Source organism: Aulonocara stuartgranti (genome assembly GCF_965226115.1).
Source record: "Aulonocara stuartgranti genome assembly, chromosome: 18".
Lineage (NCBI taxonomy): Eukaryota > Metazoa > Chordata > Actinopteri > Cichliformes > Cichlidae > Aulonocara > Aulonocara stuartgranti.
This window is the reverse complement of record NC_138954.1, coordinates 30394284-30411613: the sequence shown is the minus strand read 5'-3', so window position 1 is coordinate 30411613 and position 17330 is coordinate 30394284. Positions and strand designations below refer to the sequence as shown.

At 39.9% G+C, this 17330-nt stretch overlaps 1 protein-coding gene across 4 annotated transcripts in view; it reads right to left on the bottom strand.

Moving 5' to 3' along the window:
* Positions 1-17330, bottom strand: part of ctnnd2b (catenin (cadherin-associated protein), delta 2b) — a 191990-nt gene that overhangs the window by 7192 nt on the left and 167468 nt on the right. For 2 of the 4 annotated variants that reach the window (XM_082512621.1, XM_082512622.1), the window contains exons 18-22: positions 14132-14305; positions 12903-13053; positions 8693-8954; positions 3433-3526; positions 3178-3304 (exon numbers count right to left, since the gene is read on the bottom strand). In XM_082512621.1, the coding sequence (XP_082368747.1) occupies positions 3178-3304; positions 3433-3526; positions 8693-8954; positions 12903-13053; positions 14132-14305 (808 nt within the window). The remainder of the gene's footprint in view (positions 1-3177; positions 3305-3432; positions 3527-8692; positions 8955-12902; positions 13054-14131; positions 14306-17330) is intronic. The other 2 variants (XM_082512623.1, XM_082512624.1) reach the window with 1 other exon arrangement.

Sequence of the window (17330 nt, the reverse complement as noted above, 5' to 3'; positions counted from 1 at the left end):
GATCTAGATGCTCATTACTGCTCTATTGGCACAACAAATCTGTTAGGTTTTGTATTGTTGATTGTCATTTACGCTTAGAAATATTTAACCATATATGCTTAGAGGTTTAATCAATTGTGTCGTGATAGGATGTGTGATTTTTAGCAGGCTGCAAAGGCTACATTCTGGGAGCATGGGAAGAGGTCGTACCTTGTTTTATTGTTTTACGGTAGGATTAACGTAGCTATGTCAGTTTTAGTCCAAGTGCTTTTTTACATATAGATGAACTGTTGGATTTTCCAGACCAGCAGGTTAAGGGAAGTCGTTTATGGGGCCACACTCTGACCCCCCCCCCCCCCCCCCCCACCCACACACACACACACACACACACACACAAAGGCAAGGTACTCTTTGTGTGTATGTATATGTAGTATGTTAATGAACTTATGCATATTCATGTAACCTCAATAAAAGAGCAGTGTTACGGGGGAGCGGACGAGAGCAACTGGGGTCAAGCGAAGAAACGGCGTTTGTCCGGTTCTCTCCCGTGCACGAGAAACATGAAGAACTTTGCCTACTTCGTGTCTTGCTTGCTGTGTAATTATATTGTCTTCAATGTTCCAGCGAATAGGTTCAAGCTACAAACCTATCAAAATCCATTGTAATATCAGCATCTAAACACCCAATCATCGACTTTTATTGAAATGCATTTATTCCTATGGTGTTAAATACAAAGGAACTATTTCCTTTATGTGCATTTGAAAATGAAGAGTGAAATTAAAGAAAGGCTCAGTGGACAATCTGTGACTGCCTGCAAAATTTTACAAATGTGAAATGAGTCTTTATCATACTTATTTCTATTTTGCCGGTTTGTCAGCTGAAAGGCTCATAAATCCAGCCTTGGCTATTGTTTTTAAAAGTAGATGGCTAATACGTGAAAAATGTTCAAATGCTCTTGCATGAAGTCATTTGAAATTATTTTTGAATTATGCATTAGCTCACAGTTGGCAGCTGTAGCTGCCTGGCTCTGTGAATGACAATAGGACTATATTCTATATATTACAGGGTGGATTTCTATGAAACTTGGCAGTCAAGGTCATCATATAAACCTCACTGACTTTGTGATCACAGACTCCATCAGCAGGTTCCCACTTTTGGCTTTCTGGGAAATCTTGCGACACCTGATTGCCATTAAATTGGGCATTATATAAGAAACTTCTTAAAGGGTTTTTTATTATCTTCATTTCCCCTCCTGTAAGAAACCTGTATTGTTCATTTAAGCTCATTAAATGCTAAAATATCATCTCATTTTTCATTTAAAATGTTTTGTCCCTGGCTGTGAGTAAAGGCTGTGCCCAAATTTGACTTGAAGGCAATATACTAATTGTGCATTTCTTGTGAACTGCTTTCACAGTTTTACATAAAAAAGTAATAAGGTGGTTTTGAATTAGCCAATACAAAATATATTTCCTGTTGAAAACAAAAACTCACAGTATCTCTAAACTTTAATTTATTTCTTGACATAATAAGATTTTTAAGCCACTGTCTGCCCAGCTCTGTTAATGGCATCCAGAATATTAATACAATGGGAAAATGACCCATGGGTACATCTGTGGTGGGAGGGGAAGTACTAAGTTTGAAAGTCCAACATGTCCAGTCCACTAGGACTAACTCACATCTACACAGTGGATGATAATTGAAACAACTGGTTAAAGGAGATTAAACAGATTTTATAACTGAACACCAATTTAAATGAGATCTTAATGACTGACTTTGTGATGCCTTTCTCCTCCATAAACAGCTTCACACATTTGGCTTTCTGTCAAATCTTGTGACACTGTTTCTATTAATTCCCATTAAATCGCTGGTGCAGACATTTAAAGACTATATGAGCAATTTAACGCTAAAAGCGCGACATAAATGCATTGGGTGTTATTTTAAAATCATAATCACTGGAAATGGAGGAATTGAGGTTGCAGACGTGACATTGAGAGCTGTGAATATTGGCTGTGGTGATGATTCCTGCTGACCTACAGTTCCTTTAATTGCTCTTTGAGGCTGGCTCCAAATGATAGTTAATCCTCATAGACTGCCACATTATAGATGATATAAACATGTTTACAGCCAGATATGAAAAACTGCTTTAGTCATAGCAAATTTCACGCTTAATCTATAGGAAGGGTATTTTTTACTAATTGTACTATAAGCTTTAAAGCTGTGTATGAAGCATGTGGCCACTTTGGCAGGTTGAGTCTGATGCAGGCAGCTGCAGCTCAGCTTCACCTGCACTAATTAAAGCCATTAAACAGGATCTCCCAACAAGTGTTTTTGGTGTGCTGCCTTTTATAGTAACAGCTAGTCCACGAAGACTGTGCTCCAGTTGTGGAAAGTGACATTTTTGTACTTTATTTGTATGATGTGTGTGTCTGAGCGATGCATGTATATTATAACCAAACCTCCCAGCACTAATTATGCAACATTGGCCATAAAAAAGGAAAAAAAGAGCTAAGAGTGTTTTTGACTCCACTACTAAACACATCACTAATATATTCTCAAACACATCCACACTTCTGTGCACTTTAGGCACTTCTTCTGTCACACTTAGAAGCCGATGGATGAAATGAATTTAGTATCTTGTGAAAGGACACTTTGACAGCTGCCCCAGACAATCTATGCAAGCAGCAAACGGGCTTCACATGTTTTCAACCGCAATTCCACCACCCACGTAATTGCTGTCGCATTAATGTGAAAGCTTAGGCAGCACATGCACAGTGAGGAGATGCAAATGCATGTTATTAAGAGCATTATAATTTCTCAATAAACAATTGATAGCTTAGATAAATAAGTAAATATGAGGCACTCCCATTTTACATTGTCACGGGATGAACTGTATCGATGAATGCTCTTCAAGGGTTGTGTGTCTTACACAACGTGATCACTGTCAAAGTGTCTCCATCAGCCCAGAAACACGGAGGCCTTGGAGATGCTCATTATTATTAGTCAAACCTTAACTTAACACAAGGGCGGGAAACTTTTTTAGTGCAAGGATTTTCCTTGACAGCGGAGTAATTTACCAGTGGTCACTGTAGTGTGAAGGTTGAAGCACAGTTGAGATATATCGGAGCGCTGCTTGTTTGTACTGTACTGGTGGAAAGAGTGATGAATGGGAAGATGGGAGACGGGGATGTGTAGGCTCACCTGATCGATTGTTGGGCGAGGTCCGCACAGGAGAGATGGAGGGCGTACGAGAGGAAGAATAAGGTCGCTGTCTGTCTCTCTCTATCGTGGAGGAGGAGCCAACAAAATGGTACTGGGAATAGCCGTCCTGCGGGAGACCAAAGTGAAAGCAAATGAGGAGGAGAAGATTTGAGGCAGTGTTTAGTTACCTTGCAATGGTTTTACATGTAATTGCACAGATTCTGGATTTATATACCCAGAGTACAGAGGCTTTACCTTTTTATAGAGGCTGCGCAGGTCTCTGTATTGCCACATGCTGTTCAAGACTTGAGATGCAGCTTTCACCACTTTGGGACTATGTCTGGGAATTCAGCAGAGAGGAAAACAAAAAAACACAACGTAAAGCTCGACCGTCCTCTGCTCTGTTTGGGTAGACGCCGTTTTATAAAAACACCACAGTTCAGAATAAAAAAGAAAAATACACGAAATGGAGACACTAAACACGCATGTAAATCAGCATCTCATGCAGCCTTCGAGGAAAACATCTTCTTCATCTTCTCTGATGTGCCACTTAAATGTTCATAGGACAAATTGCATAATTGTTTTTCTGATTGATTTATTAGCCAATATTTCATTCTGTTTCCCCCAAGTGACTAATGACTGTGGGTTTAATTGGCTCATATGGCATTATCAGTGCGTAGGAAATGAAACTTTATTTCTTCGAGACATTTTGATAATGTTGTTGTTTTGGATTCTCAGATTGCGGGCTGTGTAATTTCAGCAACACAAATAGGGAACACTGGAAAACTGTTCTTTGAGGAACAAGACAACTGAACTGGTACCTGTAATTTTATCTAAATGTGAGTCTAATAATAAACACACTACTAATTCGTTTTAGCCTGTTATCTATCATGGAGAATTGAATGCCATGTTAGGATATAGACATAAACAAAACAGAAAAAGCACACAGCAGGTGCAACATTTTTTCTACATGACAAAAATTAGAAATGTATACGATATGCAGTTAGAACAAAAGTGAGCTAAAATTACAGCTGAAGTTATGCTACATCATATTATCTATATCCATATTCACTCGCTTTTATCTGTAATCTTTGTCTGCACTTTAGTCATTCCTCAGTGCCAAAATCTAATCATAACACAGCTGACCTGCTGCTAAAACCAACTTAGCAGATGTCAGTAGCTGTCATCTAGGAATTTTAACTTTGAGAACTCCCACTCTTTGAACTTCTGGTTTCCTAGGGACCGCTTTTAAATCATATATCTAATTGCATTAGGGATGTGCCTAACTATTTGACTAGATGTTTAAGCACTGCTTCCTCTCTTAGCTGGCAACAACTGATAAAAATAACTCCCAAAAGGTTCTGTTCATCTGGACGTAGCGTTTTCAGTGGGAGAAACGTTCCGTCACTCATTCAAGTGACTTCTTCAGTCTCAGCTGACTGCAGGTTTCCCCAATCTTATAAACAGTACATTTTCACAATGACTGAAACTAAAAACCACTGAATGAACAATGGGCTGGGAGGTCAGTCTCTTGATCATTAATATGAAAATTCTGTACCATTCACAGAGTTGGGGAATGGCTGCAATCACAGCATTGTGAGATGGCGAAAGACGTACCAAAATGCAGATAATTGATTAAATGTTTCTCCCACTGAAAACGCTACGTCCAGATGAACAAAATCAACCTTTTGGGATTTGCTTACCTGGATGATTAAGCATGCATCAAGACAGAAAAAAATAAGATTTAATTCATTGCTGATTTTAAGATATTATGCAACCAATAGCCACTACGCACAGCTTCAGCCTTAGAAAATGAGACAAGAACATCAACGAGCAAATTCTTAAAAATGCTTGTTGCACTTTTTCAAGTTTTGCTAACGCTTGACTAGGGCTGAACGATATATCGCATTTGCGATAATATCGCGACATGATCAAGTGCAATTTTCTAACCGCAAAGGCTGCGATTATACTCTGGACATGTCCAAATTCATGGGCTGCATCCTCCTGAGGCCGCATTTGTAGACCGATTACGTCACAGCGACGTGCCGAAGGCTGTCCAAATTACTACCATATCCCAGAATTCATAGCGCGGCCCAGCCAAACTCCAGTTTCCAGCAATGGCGGCCGCTACTAAGTTTTAAAATTACTCATACTAATCTTTCTGGGTCACAAAATAAACTTTTAACATATTTTCAGGCGAGAAAGTAGTTGTGTAAACATCAAATATCTGCTCGGTTTATCAAGATATCCCATATTTGCAAAAGTGCTTCGACGTTTTCAGAGGCGTCTGCTACCCACCAGCTCGACAGCTAGCCGGGAGCTCGAGGGTTACTGATGCGGCCGAGAACGGCACAACTCCCGGCACATCATTTTCAGATCACCGCGGAGTTTCGCTGCTCGGGTTAAACGTAATATATAAGTCACTTAGACAACCTAAAAATGTTATTGTTGGGCTTTTTTCAGTGTTTTGTTTGTTCGTGAGTAAATCGGTTTGGCTGAGATTAAAATTATTAGATTAGATAAAATAAAACTTTATTAATCCCCCGGGTGGGTTCCTCCTTGGTTTTCACACAGCTGACTAAACGTCAAACAGAAAACTTATTAAACAGAAGTATGAGACAGTCGAGAATTTACACCAGTGTCTGGTTATATTTTAGATAGCAAGAAGCAGACGGCCGAGTTTATTAAACTCCACCGAGACAGCGGTGACGCTAATCAGAACTAGACCGTCCAATTTCACGCCTTTAAATTTTAAAGGCGTGTTTGTGTGTGTGTTAACATAATAGCAATTGTATACAATTGCTATTATGTTTGCACTTTATGTGTAATGTTACTGACTGCAAAGATCAGTAAGATGTGTGTATTTTTTATTTATTAGTTTTATTTATTTAATATTATTTTTTAATTGAATGACTGTCTAGTAGTTCACAGATGTCGAAAAACTGAGTGTGGTAAAGCCACTGATTTTTTTTATGTATATTTCTGCAATCTGCACATTGTACTGACTTTCATTTTAATGTTTACACCAGGGTTCCTTGTCAGCACTTTATGCTCAGATGTTTGTAAGCTAAAAATAAACTATTGTGTATGTTCAAATATACTGTTGTGATTGAAGAAGTTAAATAAAAATGTCAGTCATCAATTCATGCATCACCTCATGTCATCATAACAGAGGTCTGTCTTCCAGGAAAGAACAGTTTAAAATTAATGTAATATAGTATTGGCCATACTATATGATGTATTGCTTGTCTTTGTTTAATAATACAGAAGACAAAGACCTTAAAAAAATAATCGCATATCGCATCGCAATCGCAATATTGGGGCAAAAAATCGCAATTAGATTATTTTCCATAATCGTTCAGCCCTACGCTTGACTATTTGTTAGCGAGTATTTGTAGACAGTAAGACAAAAAGCAGACACACAGACCAGCAGACTTCTTTAGTATTTTGAAAGAGAAAATGAAGAGCTGTATACTATTCTGCAACACAGTCTGCACAGGCCAGTGGCATGGAATGAAGGTTGCTAATGTTAACAAATCTAACAATAGCTATAATGCAAACAATGGGGCGATCATGGCTCAAGAGTTGGGAGTTCGCCTTGTAATCGGAAGGTTGCCGGTTCGAGCCCCGGCTCGGACAGTCTCGGTCGTTGTGTCCTTGGGCAAGACACTTCACCCGTTGCCTACTGGTGGTGGTCAGAGGGCCCGGTGGCGCCAGTGTCCGGCAGCCTCGCCTCTGTCAGTGCGCCCCAGGGTGGCTGTGGCTACAACGTAGCTTGCCATCACCAGTGTGTGAATGTGTGTGTGAATGGGTGGATGACTGGATATGTAAAGCGCTTTGGGGTCCTTAGGGACTATTAAAAGTGCTATATAAATACCATTTACCAAATCTGTGTAAATGCAAAGCCATATACAAAGCAAATGCCACACATTTCAGTGACATTTAAAATAATATTTGGTTATTAAAGAAGCCGATTGTTCACAACTATCCCACAGATGCATCATTATATAGCGCAACTTCTAAAACTTAAACTTTACTTAAATTATTTCTCTCCAATTAATCTTTCTTGGTTAACTACAATAATAACCATCAACGTGACTATTAAACCCCATTTCTACTAGACTGCTCAAATACGTCCTACCATTTATTAATGTTTCAATCATAAATATCATCCATCTTTATCAATGCGCATGTATATCTCCAACCTTCTTTTCAACAATTCTTGAAAGAGTCATTGTAAAACAGCTAACTGATCATCTGGTGAGTTCCACAGGGTTCTGTGCTGGGACCATTTCTATTTACATTCCCTTAGGCAATTATTATTAGCAGGCATAGCATACATTTGTTTCTATGCAGATGATACCCAGCTTAAGATATCTAACAACAGTTACTTAAAAAGCCTTCAATTCTACTTTTAGGAAGTAGAACCAGAGTAGAACCTTCAGCTTTCAGGCCCCTCTTCTGTAGAACCAGCTCCCAGTTTGCATTTCAGAGACAGACACCCTCTCTACTTTTAAGATCAGGCGTAACAGTTTCTTATTTGATAAAGATTATAGTTAGAGCTGGATGGAGGTTCTCAGTCATCCAGGTCATCGTAGTCTGGATGAAGCAATCCTGAATGATTCAGCTACAACTCGGCGACAGCCAGCAGCTTCCAGCAACCACTGCTAAATGGTTTTTCCCTGGTTTTCCTGTTTCTATAATTTCCAACATAGCAGACAGCTTTTGAGCATTGTACACGACATTTCGTGAGAAACCTCAAAAAGGCAGCAGCTAAACGTAATCTTGACAAGTCTGGCAAATTCGAGGATTTGTAGCAATGGGAAACTTCCATGGCTGGATCTTCAGTTTTATAGATGCTACCTTTAAATCCTTTAAATAGAATGAATACCTTTAAATTAAATAATTTGTATTGCTTTAGTGCACAGTACTGTAATATAACAAACAAAAGCCTCACATAGAGCAAAGTAGTTACTACAGCACAAGCTGCAAGCACTGTAAGATGTGGACGGTAAATATGTTTCGTTGTAGCAAGTTAAACAAGTTAAAATTATACTCCTTGCTCTGCGCCTCTGTGTTCTCTCTCTTTATAGACTGTCCAATAAAAACAATGTAGGTGTGTGGGTAAACAGACTATGCAGGGAGCGCACAGGGTACAGACTGGCCAAACTTTAGCTGGATCTTATTTTCTGTTGCTTTGACTGATGACTCACAGCACTAAGAAAAACAATCACACAGCCTCTGTAAACCTTCTCTCCTGTCTCAGCTCTGAGCCCCTTCACACCAATACACATCTATATTCCTACTCCTTTCTTATCCTTTTGATCAGTCCACCTGTTCGCATCTTGTGATTTAAAATGTGATCAGCGTATAAAAAACTATAAGACGATACAAAGTGTTGGTGCCTCCTCACAACCTTGACTAGTTAGATCATTTCTACCGTTTTTATCGTCACCTCCGCATCCTTTTAGTTTACCCCCTCATCAACATGGCATCGTCTTCCCATTCGGCTTACTTGTCTCCCTTGCTGCGGGCGATGCCAATGAGCTTCTCGATGCCGCCAGCGTCCCTCAGGGCTTTGGTGTTCTCCATGTTCTTGGTGATGACCTCATGCAGCGCGCAGCAGATAGCCGTGATGGTGTCATCCGACATGGTCTTCCCCACCAGCCCGCTGTTGCTGTTGGTGCCACCCCCTCCGCCTCCTCCCCCACCACTGCTGTTGTTGTTGTTGCTGCCTCCAGGCAAACGGTGCACCAGGTCCCTCATGGCATATTTACCTTTGGTGGGTGAGAGTGACAGGGAAAGTACGGGTGAGGTGAATAATATATGAAGAAGATACAAAAAAATGTAGGAATGGGAGCGAAACAAACATTTTGTGGAGCTTCTGTGTGGAGTTTGTGTGTTCTTTGTGTGCTTGCGTGGATTTTCTCCAGGTACTCTGACTTCCTCCCACAGTCCAAAAACCTGCATTTTAGGTTAACTGATGATTCTACACTGTCTTTCTCTGTTAGCCCATTATTAGCTGGGATGAGCTCCAGTTCCCCAACAATAGGTGTTATGGATGGGTTGACTTAGGGAGTAATTAAAAATAAACTGACTTATGCCAGGCCTTGAATTGATCAAAACTTTACTTTTTATATGCAAGTTTGTAACCAAATAGTTAGCCAGTTACTGCCAGCCAGCCCTCTTCCTGCTAAAACTGGGTTTAAATCCTGCACTTAGTCAGAAGCAGGTATGGGGCCAGCTCTGTCCAGCTTCTAACAATGCAACGAACTTACAATATTGTTGTGTTGACTTTACAAAGTAAAGACTTTCACACAGGAGGGACAGAAAGCCTATAACTTATTAAGAGGATTCAATTCAATTTGTTGAAGTTGCACAGCTCCTTCACCTTAAACAATTCCTCCACAAGAACAACAATCCTGATGCTCTGCACTAAACTAATGTTGAAACTGATTTCTTTGCTTTGCTTACATCAGAGCTGCTTTTATTTTTGCTATCAAGGTAGAATGCTCAAAGTTTTTGTCTCGACTGTACAAGTCTAACAATTTTCTTATTTCATTGTTTCTGAAATCACCTGTACCTGCTGCATATAAAAAAAAAATCTGCAAGACGATGCCTACTCCTAGGCAAAATACCTACTTTGAGTGCATTCACATGAAGACACAAAGGTGTAACCAATGTAAAGGCCATTCTAAAGACTGGTTTTAATAAAGCAGTTAATATTAGGTTTGGTAAAGAAAACCAGACCCTGGTCCAGCATGCACATTACCCAAGTTTGATGTGGAAAAGGGAAACAGTAGAAGACATTTGCATCTAAAAAATAAATGTAGTATTAATATGTATTCTGTTCTTCTAACATATTCATCAAACATTATGTGGGAACTTTCAGAATCCCAAAACTTGCAGCAAAGACAGTTTTATTATATTCTACTAAATTTACCCAGTAGAACAATTACCAAAATGTGTTGAACTTTAATCATATGCATTATAAGCTAACAGTAGACTTAAATCTAGTGTAATTTCACATTACTTTCACTGTAATTTCTACTATAGTACAGCATATATTGTGGAAACAGCTGTAAGTCAGTTAAAAAAGCACAGGAAAATAAAAAAGTCACAAATATCAAGATATTTTTCTTCCCTTGTTTTGTTTTTTAAAGAAAGAAGCTTCTGAAAGCTGGAGCTGACTACCACTGAGGTAAAATTGCAGCCTGGCAGGCCTGCTGTCAGACACTGATGGAAACATGACCACGTGATCTCACACAGACTGACTACATTTCCCATGACACCTGAACACTGCTGTCAGGAAATCTTGTCCGCTCTGCTCTCTGGTCTCCATTCTGATTGGGTCATCACCCTGGGGTGGCGGCGGTGGTAATGGTGGTGGTGCTGGGGGTGTAGTTGCACGTCATGACTCACTGACAGTTTGCATGCAGACTACATGTGTTTTACTGCTGCTGTACATAATATATAAGAAGAAACTGTTACTAATTTACAATAAAACTTTACTATTTCTACGTCGTAGCAGGAGCGTTGAGGGACGGCCATGTGACCAGCAAGAATAAGCAAAACCTAACTGGACAAATTTTTGGAGCATGAGCAAAGGAAGAACTCTTTACATTTTTATCCACATCCAGATCAATTTCTTCAATACAGCAAAGCAAGTGATGATGCAGTGCTGCTCTAGGTGACTGCAGTGATACTAGCTACTTCTATGACTGCTGCAGAGAAATGATCTGAAGCATGATGTGCTGGAAGACATGGATAACTGTGAGCACAAAGCACTACTACTATTTTAAAATACACATTTAGTTTTAAGTGATAATTAAGTGAAAGCAATACAATGGCTCAGGTCAGATTTTTCTAACTTTTCCTATTTTACAGATCAAAAAATCAATTATCTCTAGATAATCGAAGCAATCGACAAATAAACTGGTATAACCAATTACTGAAGTTAAGGGTAGATAAGAACCACATAAACACACTGATTTAGCTACTGCCACAAAATTGCAGTACTGGAAAGATTCATCAGTCATTTTCACTGCTCAAATTATTGTTAAGAAAAAACGCTGAGATCAACAGAGAAAAAACGAAAAAGGCTAGACTGTAAAAAGGAGTTTCCTATTGTCACAGAATCATTTTAATTATATTTAATTGTTTTGTTTTTTTTAATTTTATGGCTCCATCAGCTGTGGCGACACCTTAGGAAATAAGGCTGCACCTGGAGGTACTGCAGGTATTGCAACTAAATATCACAGCTAGACGGAAACTCCCCAGAACACGGACTACAGATGCTTTTCTGCTCTCTAATTTGACCAGGTAGAAAAAGACTAACACGAAAGACATTTCCTGTGTATTTATTTATTATACTTTATTTATTTTTAATTAATTCCTTTAATTCATTTTGGAGGGACAATCTTCAATAATCCAAACAGTGAAAAGAGAAGAAGAAAGAAGAAAATACTAGAGTAGAAATATCACTGAACATCTAAAAACAGATCATTAAACTGCAGCAATTCAACAAGGCCAGCTACAAACTTTAAAGTAAAACTAGACAAAGAAAAGAACAGCTGTGAGCCAATGCACAGGGCACAGAAAACAAATCACAATAAAATTAAACCCCCAACAGTTCACTGGTCCCCGGTGATTCAACACCGTAACTACGCCTGTGTCAGTGACTCACTAACTCAGCTTGTTTATTGTGGGAAGTGATTCTCTCATTGCGTGTGAGAAGAGCACCTGCAGAAGCAGAAGAGTGAATATTGTTAGTGCTAGTTATTGTACTCACCGCGCTCAGCTGTAAAGTGCGTGGATAAGCTGATGCTGCAGTAAAGTGATAAGCTGTCATGAACTGTGTAACTGTACTGGCACTGGATTGGTTTAACATTCTGATGTGCGTGTCTCAGATTTTTTTTTAATTATCATGATTGATACCGCTATAATTACAAAGATATAAACACACTGGGAAGTGAACGTCTGCGTTAGTTGGCTCAAAGCAAACCTTTCACTGCAGATGCTATTAATATCTGCTGCTGACAGCTCTGAGGCCTCAGCTACACATGTGTTTACATGATAAACTGCATTAGAAGCACATCACACAACATGGCTGAGGGGAAAGCAATGTGTCCTATCACAATATACCTGCATGCCCCATAGCAGCACGGCAGAAAAGTTAACATTACAGCCTGCACACGGACGCTTGCATTCACACAGAGAAACATCACATCGACCATCAGACGCTCAGCATCAGGGAATAAGTGGAAGGAAACATGTGGTGGTTGCTATGGGGACCAGTAGAAAAGCAGAGTTATTACAGACATCACCTAGTCTCAAAGGGAACACGTAGCAGTAAACGATCAGTCCAAGAAACACTACCTTCTGCTTACAAAGTAGAAACAAATTTAAAGACCGATGATGCACTATGTAATATTTTTGCAACTTTTATAGATGCTAAACATGACATTTAAACATGTCTGCAGAAACCAATATCATAAGGATGTACTGAAGCAGGGGAGTAATTCTCTCAGTGCGTGAAGATAACTAGTCTACAGAGAAATTTATTTTTAATTACTCCCTAATATCCAGAAAAAGACCATAAAGATGTTATTCTTCTCCACTGTCAGAGTGTGTTTTTGCTCTCGAAGGTTTGTTTACCCCGTCATCTTTTTCAGACTGTGTAGATTTGTTTGTATGGACAGGTGGGGGCGAGTGTGGCTACTCACCAATTAGCTCCTTGTTCCTGATGTCCAGAGCCATGTTTCTCAGGGCTGTAGCCACAGCACAAACGACCCTATCATTGTCTATCCTCAGTAACTCCACCAGGATAGGGAGTCCTTTCTCTTTGCGCACTGCAGCTCGGATATAGACGGACCACTGGGCAGGACAGGGAGAGGTGGACAGAGATGTCAGAAGACATTCATTTGTATCATTTTTGCCAAATCCATTTTCATTTTTTCGGAACCACAAATTGTCATATTTGGATAAAAGTGCCAAGCTATCCGCTAATGCTAACAAGCTTGGTTAGCTTGCTGTACACCTAAACTGTACACATAAACTGTACACCTGTTCTGCACAGACACACATACAGTTAATTAGTGCTAAGAAACAAACTGATAAACAACCTGATAAGTTATATAAAAATTACCCATGAATTAAGGCTGCGCCTTTCAATGACTTGCTTTTGAAACTCTTAGATGTCCATTGCAGGAACTGCATTTTTTTTAGGCTTCTGTTTTGTTGAGGTTGCTGCTTTGCCCTTATCCGTACCGCACAAAGAGAAAACAGGTAAATACGTCAACAGTGGAAGTCACAGTGTTCCCTTTCGCAAGGTGTAAACGACTTCGTTCTGTTGATGCCAAGAGGTTACATCCTGTTTTCTTTCGTCGTCCTCTCTAAGCAACTGATGGTATAACTGTGCCCTTTGACACGCTAGCAGAAGTGATGTGGGCAGTAACAAAATGTGAAAGCACATGATCAAGACACAGACGCAAGCGTAAACTGGGGATGTGTCTGTGAAGGAGATGACGGGTCTGACTCTTGGGGGACAGCATATTTAAACCCAGGATTAGTGAGGCAACAGGTGCTGCACCATCATGCTGCTCATCAGCGGTGTAATTAACAGCAAATTATACATTACAAATGCTCTTAACTTTGAATTAGTGCTTTAAAAGGCAATTTTCTTTCTTTTGCATTTATTTTTACCAAATGCTGATTTCAGACACAATGTACTGAAACTACTTGTTGCTCTCAGGTAAGAGGAAATCTTAAAGGGCTAGTTAAATGATAACATCATTCTTCATCACAAAATCAAAAGAATATCTGAAGTGGTTAAGCTTTTTATATTATTATATTATTACTTTCAGAGTGTTTTTGGCACCTACTGGAACTTGGAGAGCATCTTGCAGATGCCATTTAGTATCTGAATGATTCAGCCACTGCACTGCATTCTTACCTTCCAGCTGCCAGCAGCTAGATTCTGCAGAGCCCCAGCTGCTCCCTCCAGGGTGTCTGGGTTGGAGCACTCAGACAGCAGTGTGAGGTAGGGCTTAACGATGGTGGGGTGCCATAACATCTGGATGCCTTTCGGGGGCTCCGCCAAGTCTGGAAATGGGCCGACGCCGTCCCACTGCGGAAGATGACACATAATTCAGAAAAGAAAAGCATTCAGAATTCTGTGAGGTGAGGTTTGACAGCGGTGGAGTGCCAGCACGGTCTCCTCAGGCAATAACGGGAGAGGAGAAGGACGAGATTCACTGTCACAAGCAACTTATGACCACTGGCAATTTTTTTCCCCACTCTCATCGGTGACTGAAATCTCACATCTACTCCTGCTTGGATGATGTTTTTTTTTTTTAAAAACACACAGATACTGTATATCAATAATAAATGTGAAAAATCTTTCAGATGCAGGAGAGCTCACAGTAACGCTGCAACATAATTAACAAATGAGTAGCTGGTTCCATATTTTCATATGCAGCACCATTAGTTTTTGAAGCTATAAGTAGCACTATATTTTAAATACAGATTGGGACGGGCTTTTATGAAATCAATTTGGGATTATAGAATCACATATACAGTTTACTACATGTGGCATGTTATTAAATTACTGGGCATTTCATTTTAAAACTATTAAATAATGCATAATTGCAGAATAAACACCACACCGCTGTCCTGCCCATGAGTAATCGAGTATCCCGTGTTATAAATGCAGCTGCAGCTTGGGCTCATGAATGCCTGAATACCAGCTGTTTCAGTCTATCTCAGGCATGCAAGAAATACACATCCCATTGTCACTCACATGCTAACTAATAGTTAGCACAGAAGCTCTTCAGTACAAGTGAAGACACAATGTTAGTCAAAGTAAGCTGAGCGGCCACTACAAAAAGGTTAATCAGACATTTAAATCAACACCACCTAGCTAAATATGGATATTTTAAAGAAGCTAACAAATTTAAGCGGCTTAAGCTAAAGCTAGCTAGAGCTCAGAGCCAGACAAATGGGCTTAGCAACAGTTATAGTTATGTTGGTAATTGCTTAATATTTTTGTTTTTCATAACAAAAAATACAATTCTCCCATTCTCTTTGCATTTGTTATAGTCTGTGTTATAATGCTAACACATGGCACTGAAAATTTGGTCATTTTTCTTCCCGTGATTTCTCTTTCCCCGTCTTCCATCACTTCCTTTTGTCATTTTTAGCATCTCCTTATTCCTCTCTTCTCTAATTACCCAACAGTTGATAGAGTTTTTTTCCCTCTCCAACAAGCTCCCCAATCGCTCCTTCATGGTAATCATCCACAGCTGCACTGGAGTGGAGAAACACACATGGAGGGGAGAGAGAGGCCTGATATATTATTGTTTGGAGAGGTTATGATTTGTCTCTTTACGATCTGATCTCAGGGTTACTTTTAAAATCCTTCATCTCCCTGGTTCTGCCTGGTTTGCATGCGAGTTTGCAAACGGTTAGCTCAACAAATTAGTTAAAGGCCATGGCTCATTGCTACCATTTATAAAGATCTCCTCTCTCTCTTTCTGCCTTTCCTAGAAATGACAGAGAGAAAAAATAGGAGCATGCAGGGCTAATGAGCAATTCACCCACCGGAAGTGCCAGAATTTCAATCCCTGCAGCTTCACTAGAAGTGGTAAAAGACATCTTCCACTCAACCAGAATGTGATGCTGATTGCTTATTAGCATGACAAGAGGTTAGAGCCTTCTCCAAGGCAGCCGTTTGGTTTCTGCCAACTAGAAGAGCTCTCACTTTTTAACTAAACAGAGGATGAAACAGATGGACAGAGCCTGGAAACTCAGAGACACACCAGCATCTTTAAATCTGGAAACGGGTAGTAAAGACATAACGTCCTGATGCTGCTAGTTAGCATGAGTCCCTACTTCACACTGATACCTGTTCGTCTTAGAAAATCAACAGCAATATTTTAACTGAGGGCAGCTGTTATAAATGTACGTTGGTGGTAAGTAATACCATTTTTATGAACTTTATTTCACTAGGAAATGTTACCCATAAAATGTAGTCTTTTCTGCGAGAGGCCCAGGATACTGTTTTGCAACATCTTGTATCTTGGGACTTACATTTAACACAATGGTATTAAACACTAACCACTCTCCTATCTGTGCCGACACATTGTTACTTAGGTTTAATTAGTGTAGCATGGACCCCTGTCAGAGAATACCCACTGGTACAGCCCAAGCATTAAACAAACCATAAAAGAAATCCTCATAAAGGAAGGCTTTTATGAGGCCATTAAAATTCTATATGTGATATCTGTGTGGATTGAGCGGGGGAAGAACAACAGGCAGAGAAAGCGATAAAGTAACAGGAGGAAACCAAGACTGTAAGATAAACCAGTAATCAAAGTGCCAATTAAAAACACCAGGACAACACAAAGCTCACAGATACAAATGTGATTGTTCTATAGTTCAATTATCAACAGATCAGATTTAATCCATTCACAAATAATTTGTTGTTTTTGTTTCACCAGTTCAACTTTAAAGTCCTTTTTGTCACATTTTTCTCTTTTTCTGTGTTTTCTGATAATAATAATAATAATAATGGATTGGATTTATATAGCGCTTTTCAAGGCACCCAAAGCGCTTTACAATACCACTATTCATTCACTCTCACATTCATACACTGGTGGAGGCAGGCTACAGTTGTAGCCACAGCTGCCCTGGGGCAGACTGACAGAAGCGAGGCTGCCATATCGCGCCATCGGCCCCTCTGGCCAACACCAGTAGGCAAGTAGGGTAAAGTGTCTTGCCCAGGGACACAACGACCAGGACAGAGAGCCCAGGGATCGAACCGGCGACCTTCCGGTTACAGATGCGATTCCCAACCCCCTGAGCCACGGTCGCTTAAACAGACCCTCTATTTAGAAAATCCAAATGTTGCCCCTAAACTGTTGCCCCTTAGCATCATCACGTCAAACTGCACTCTATGCTGCAGGCGAATGAATTTGGAATCATCATAGTTTTTTATTGGTGAAATTAACACTACAAAAAAGCACAACACAGAAAACGTCTGACACTAAAGATAACAGCAACTTGAGCTAATGTAACTATCTAGCCATCTGTCACCTCTGCATGGTGGCTGCCATGCTACATTTGTTGATGCTTCCTAGAGTTCACATGATGGG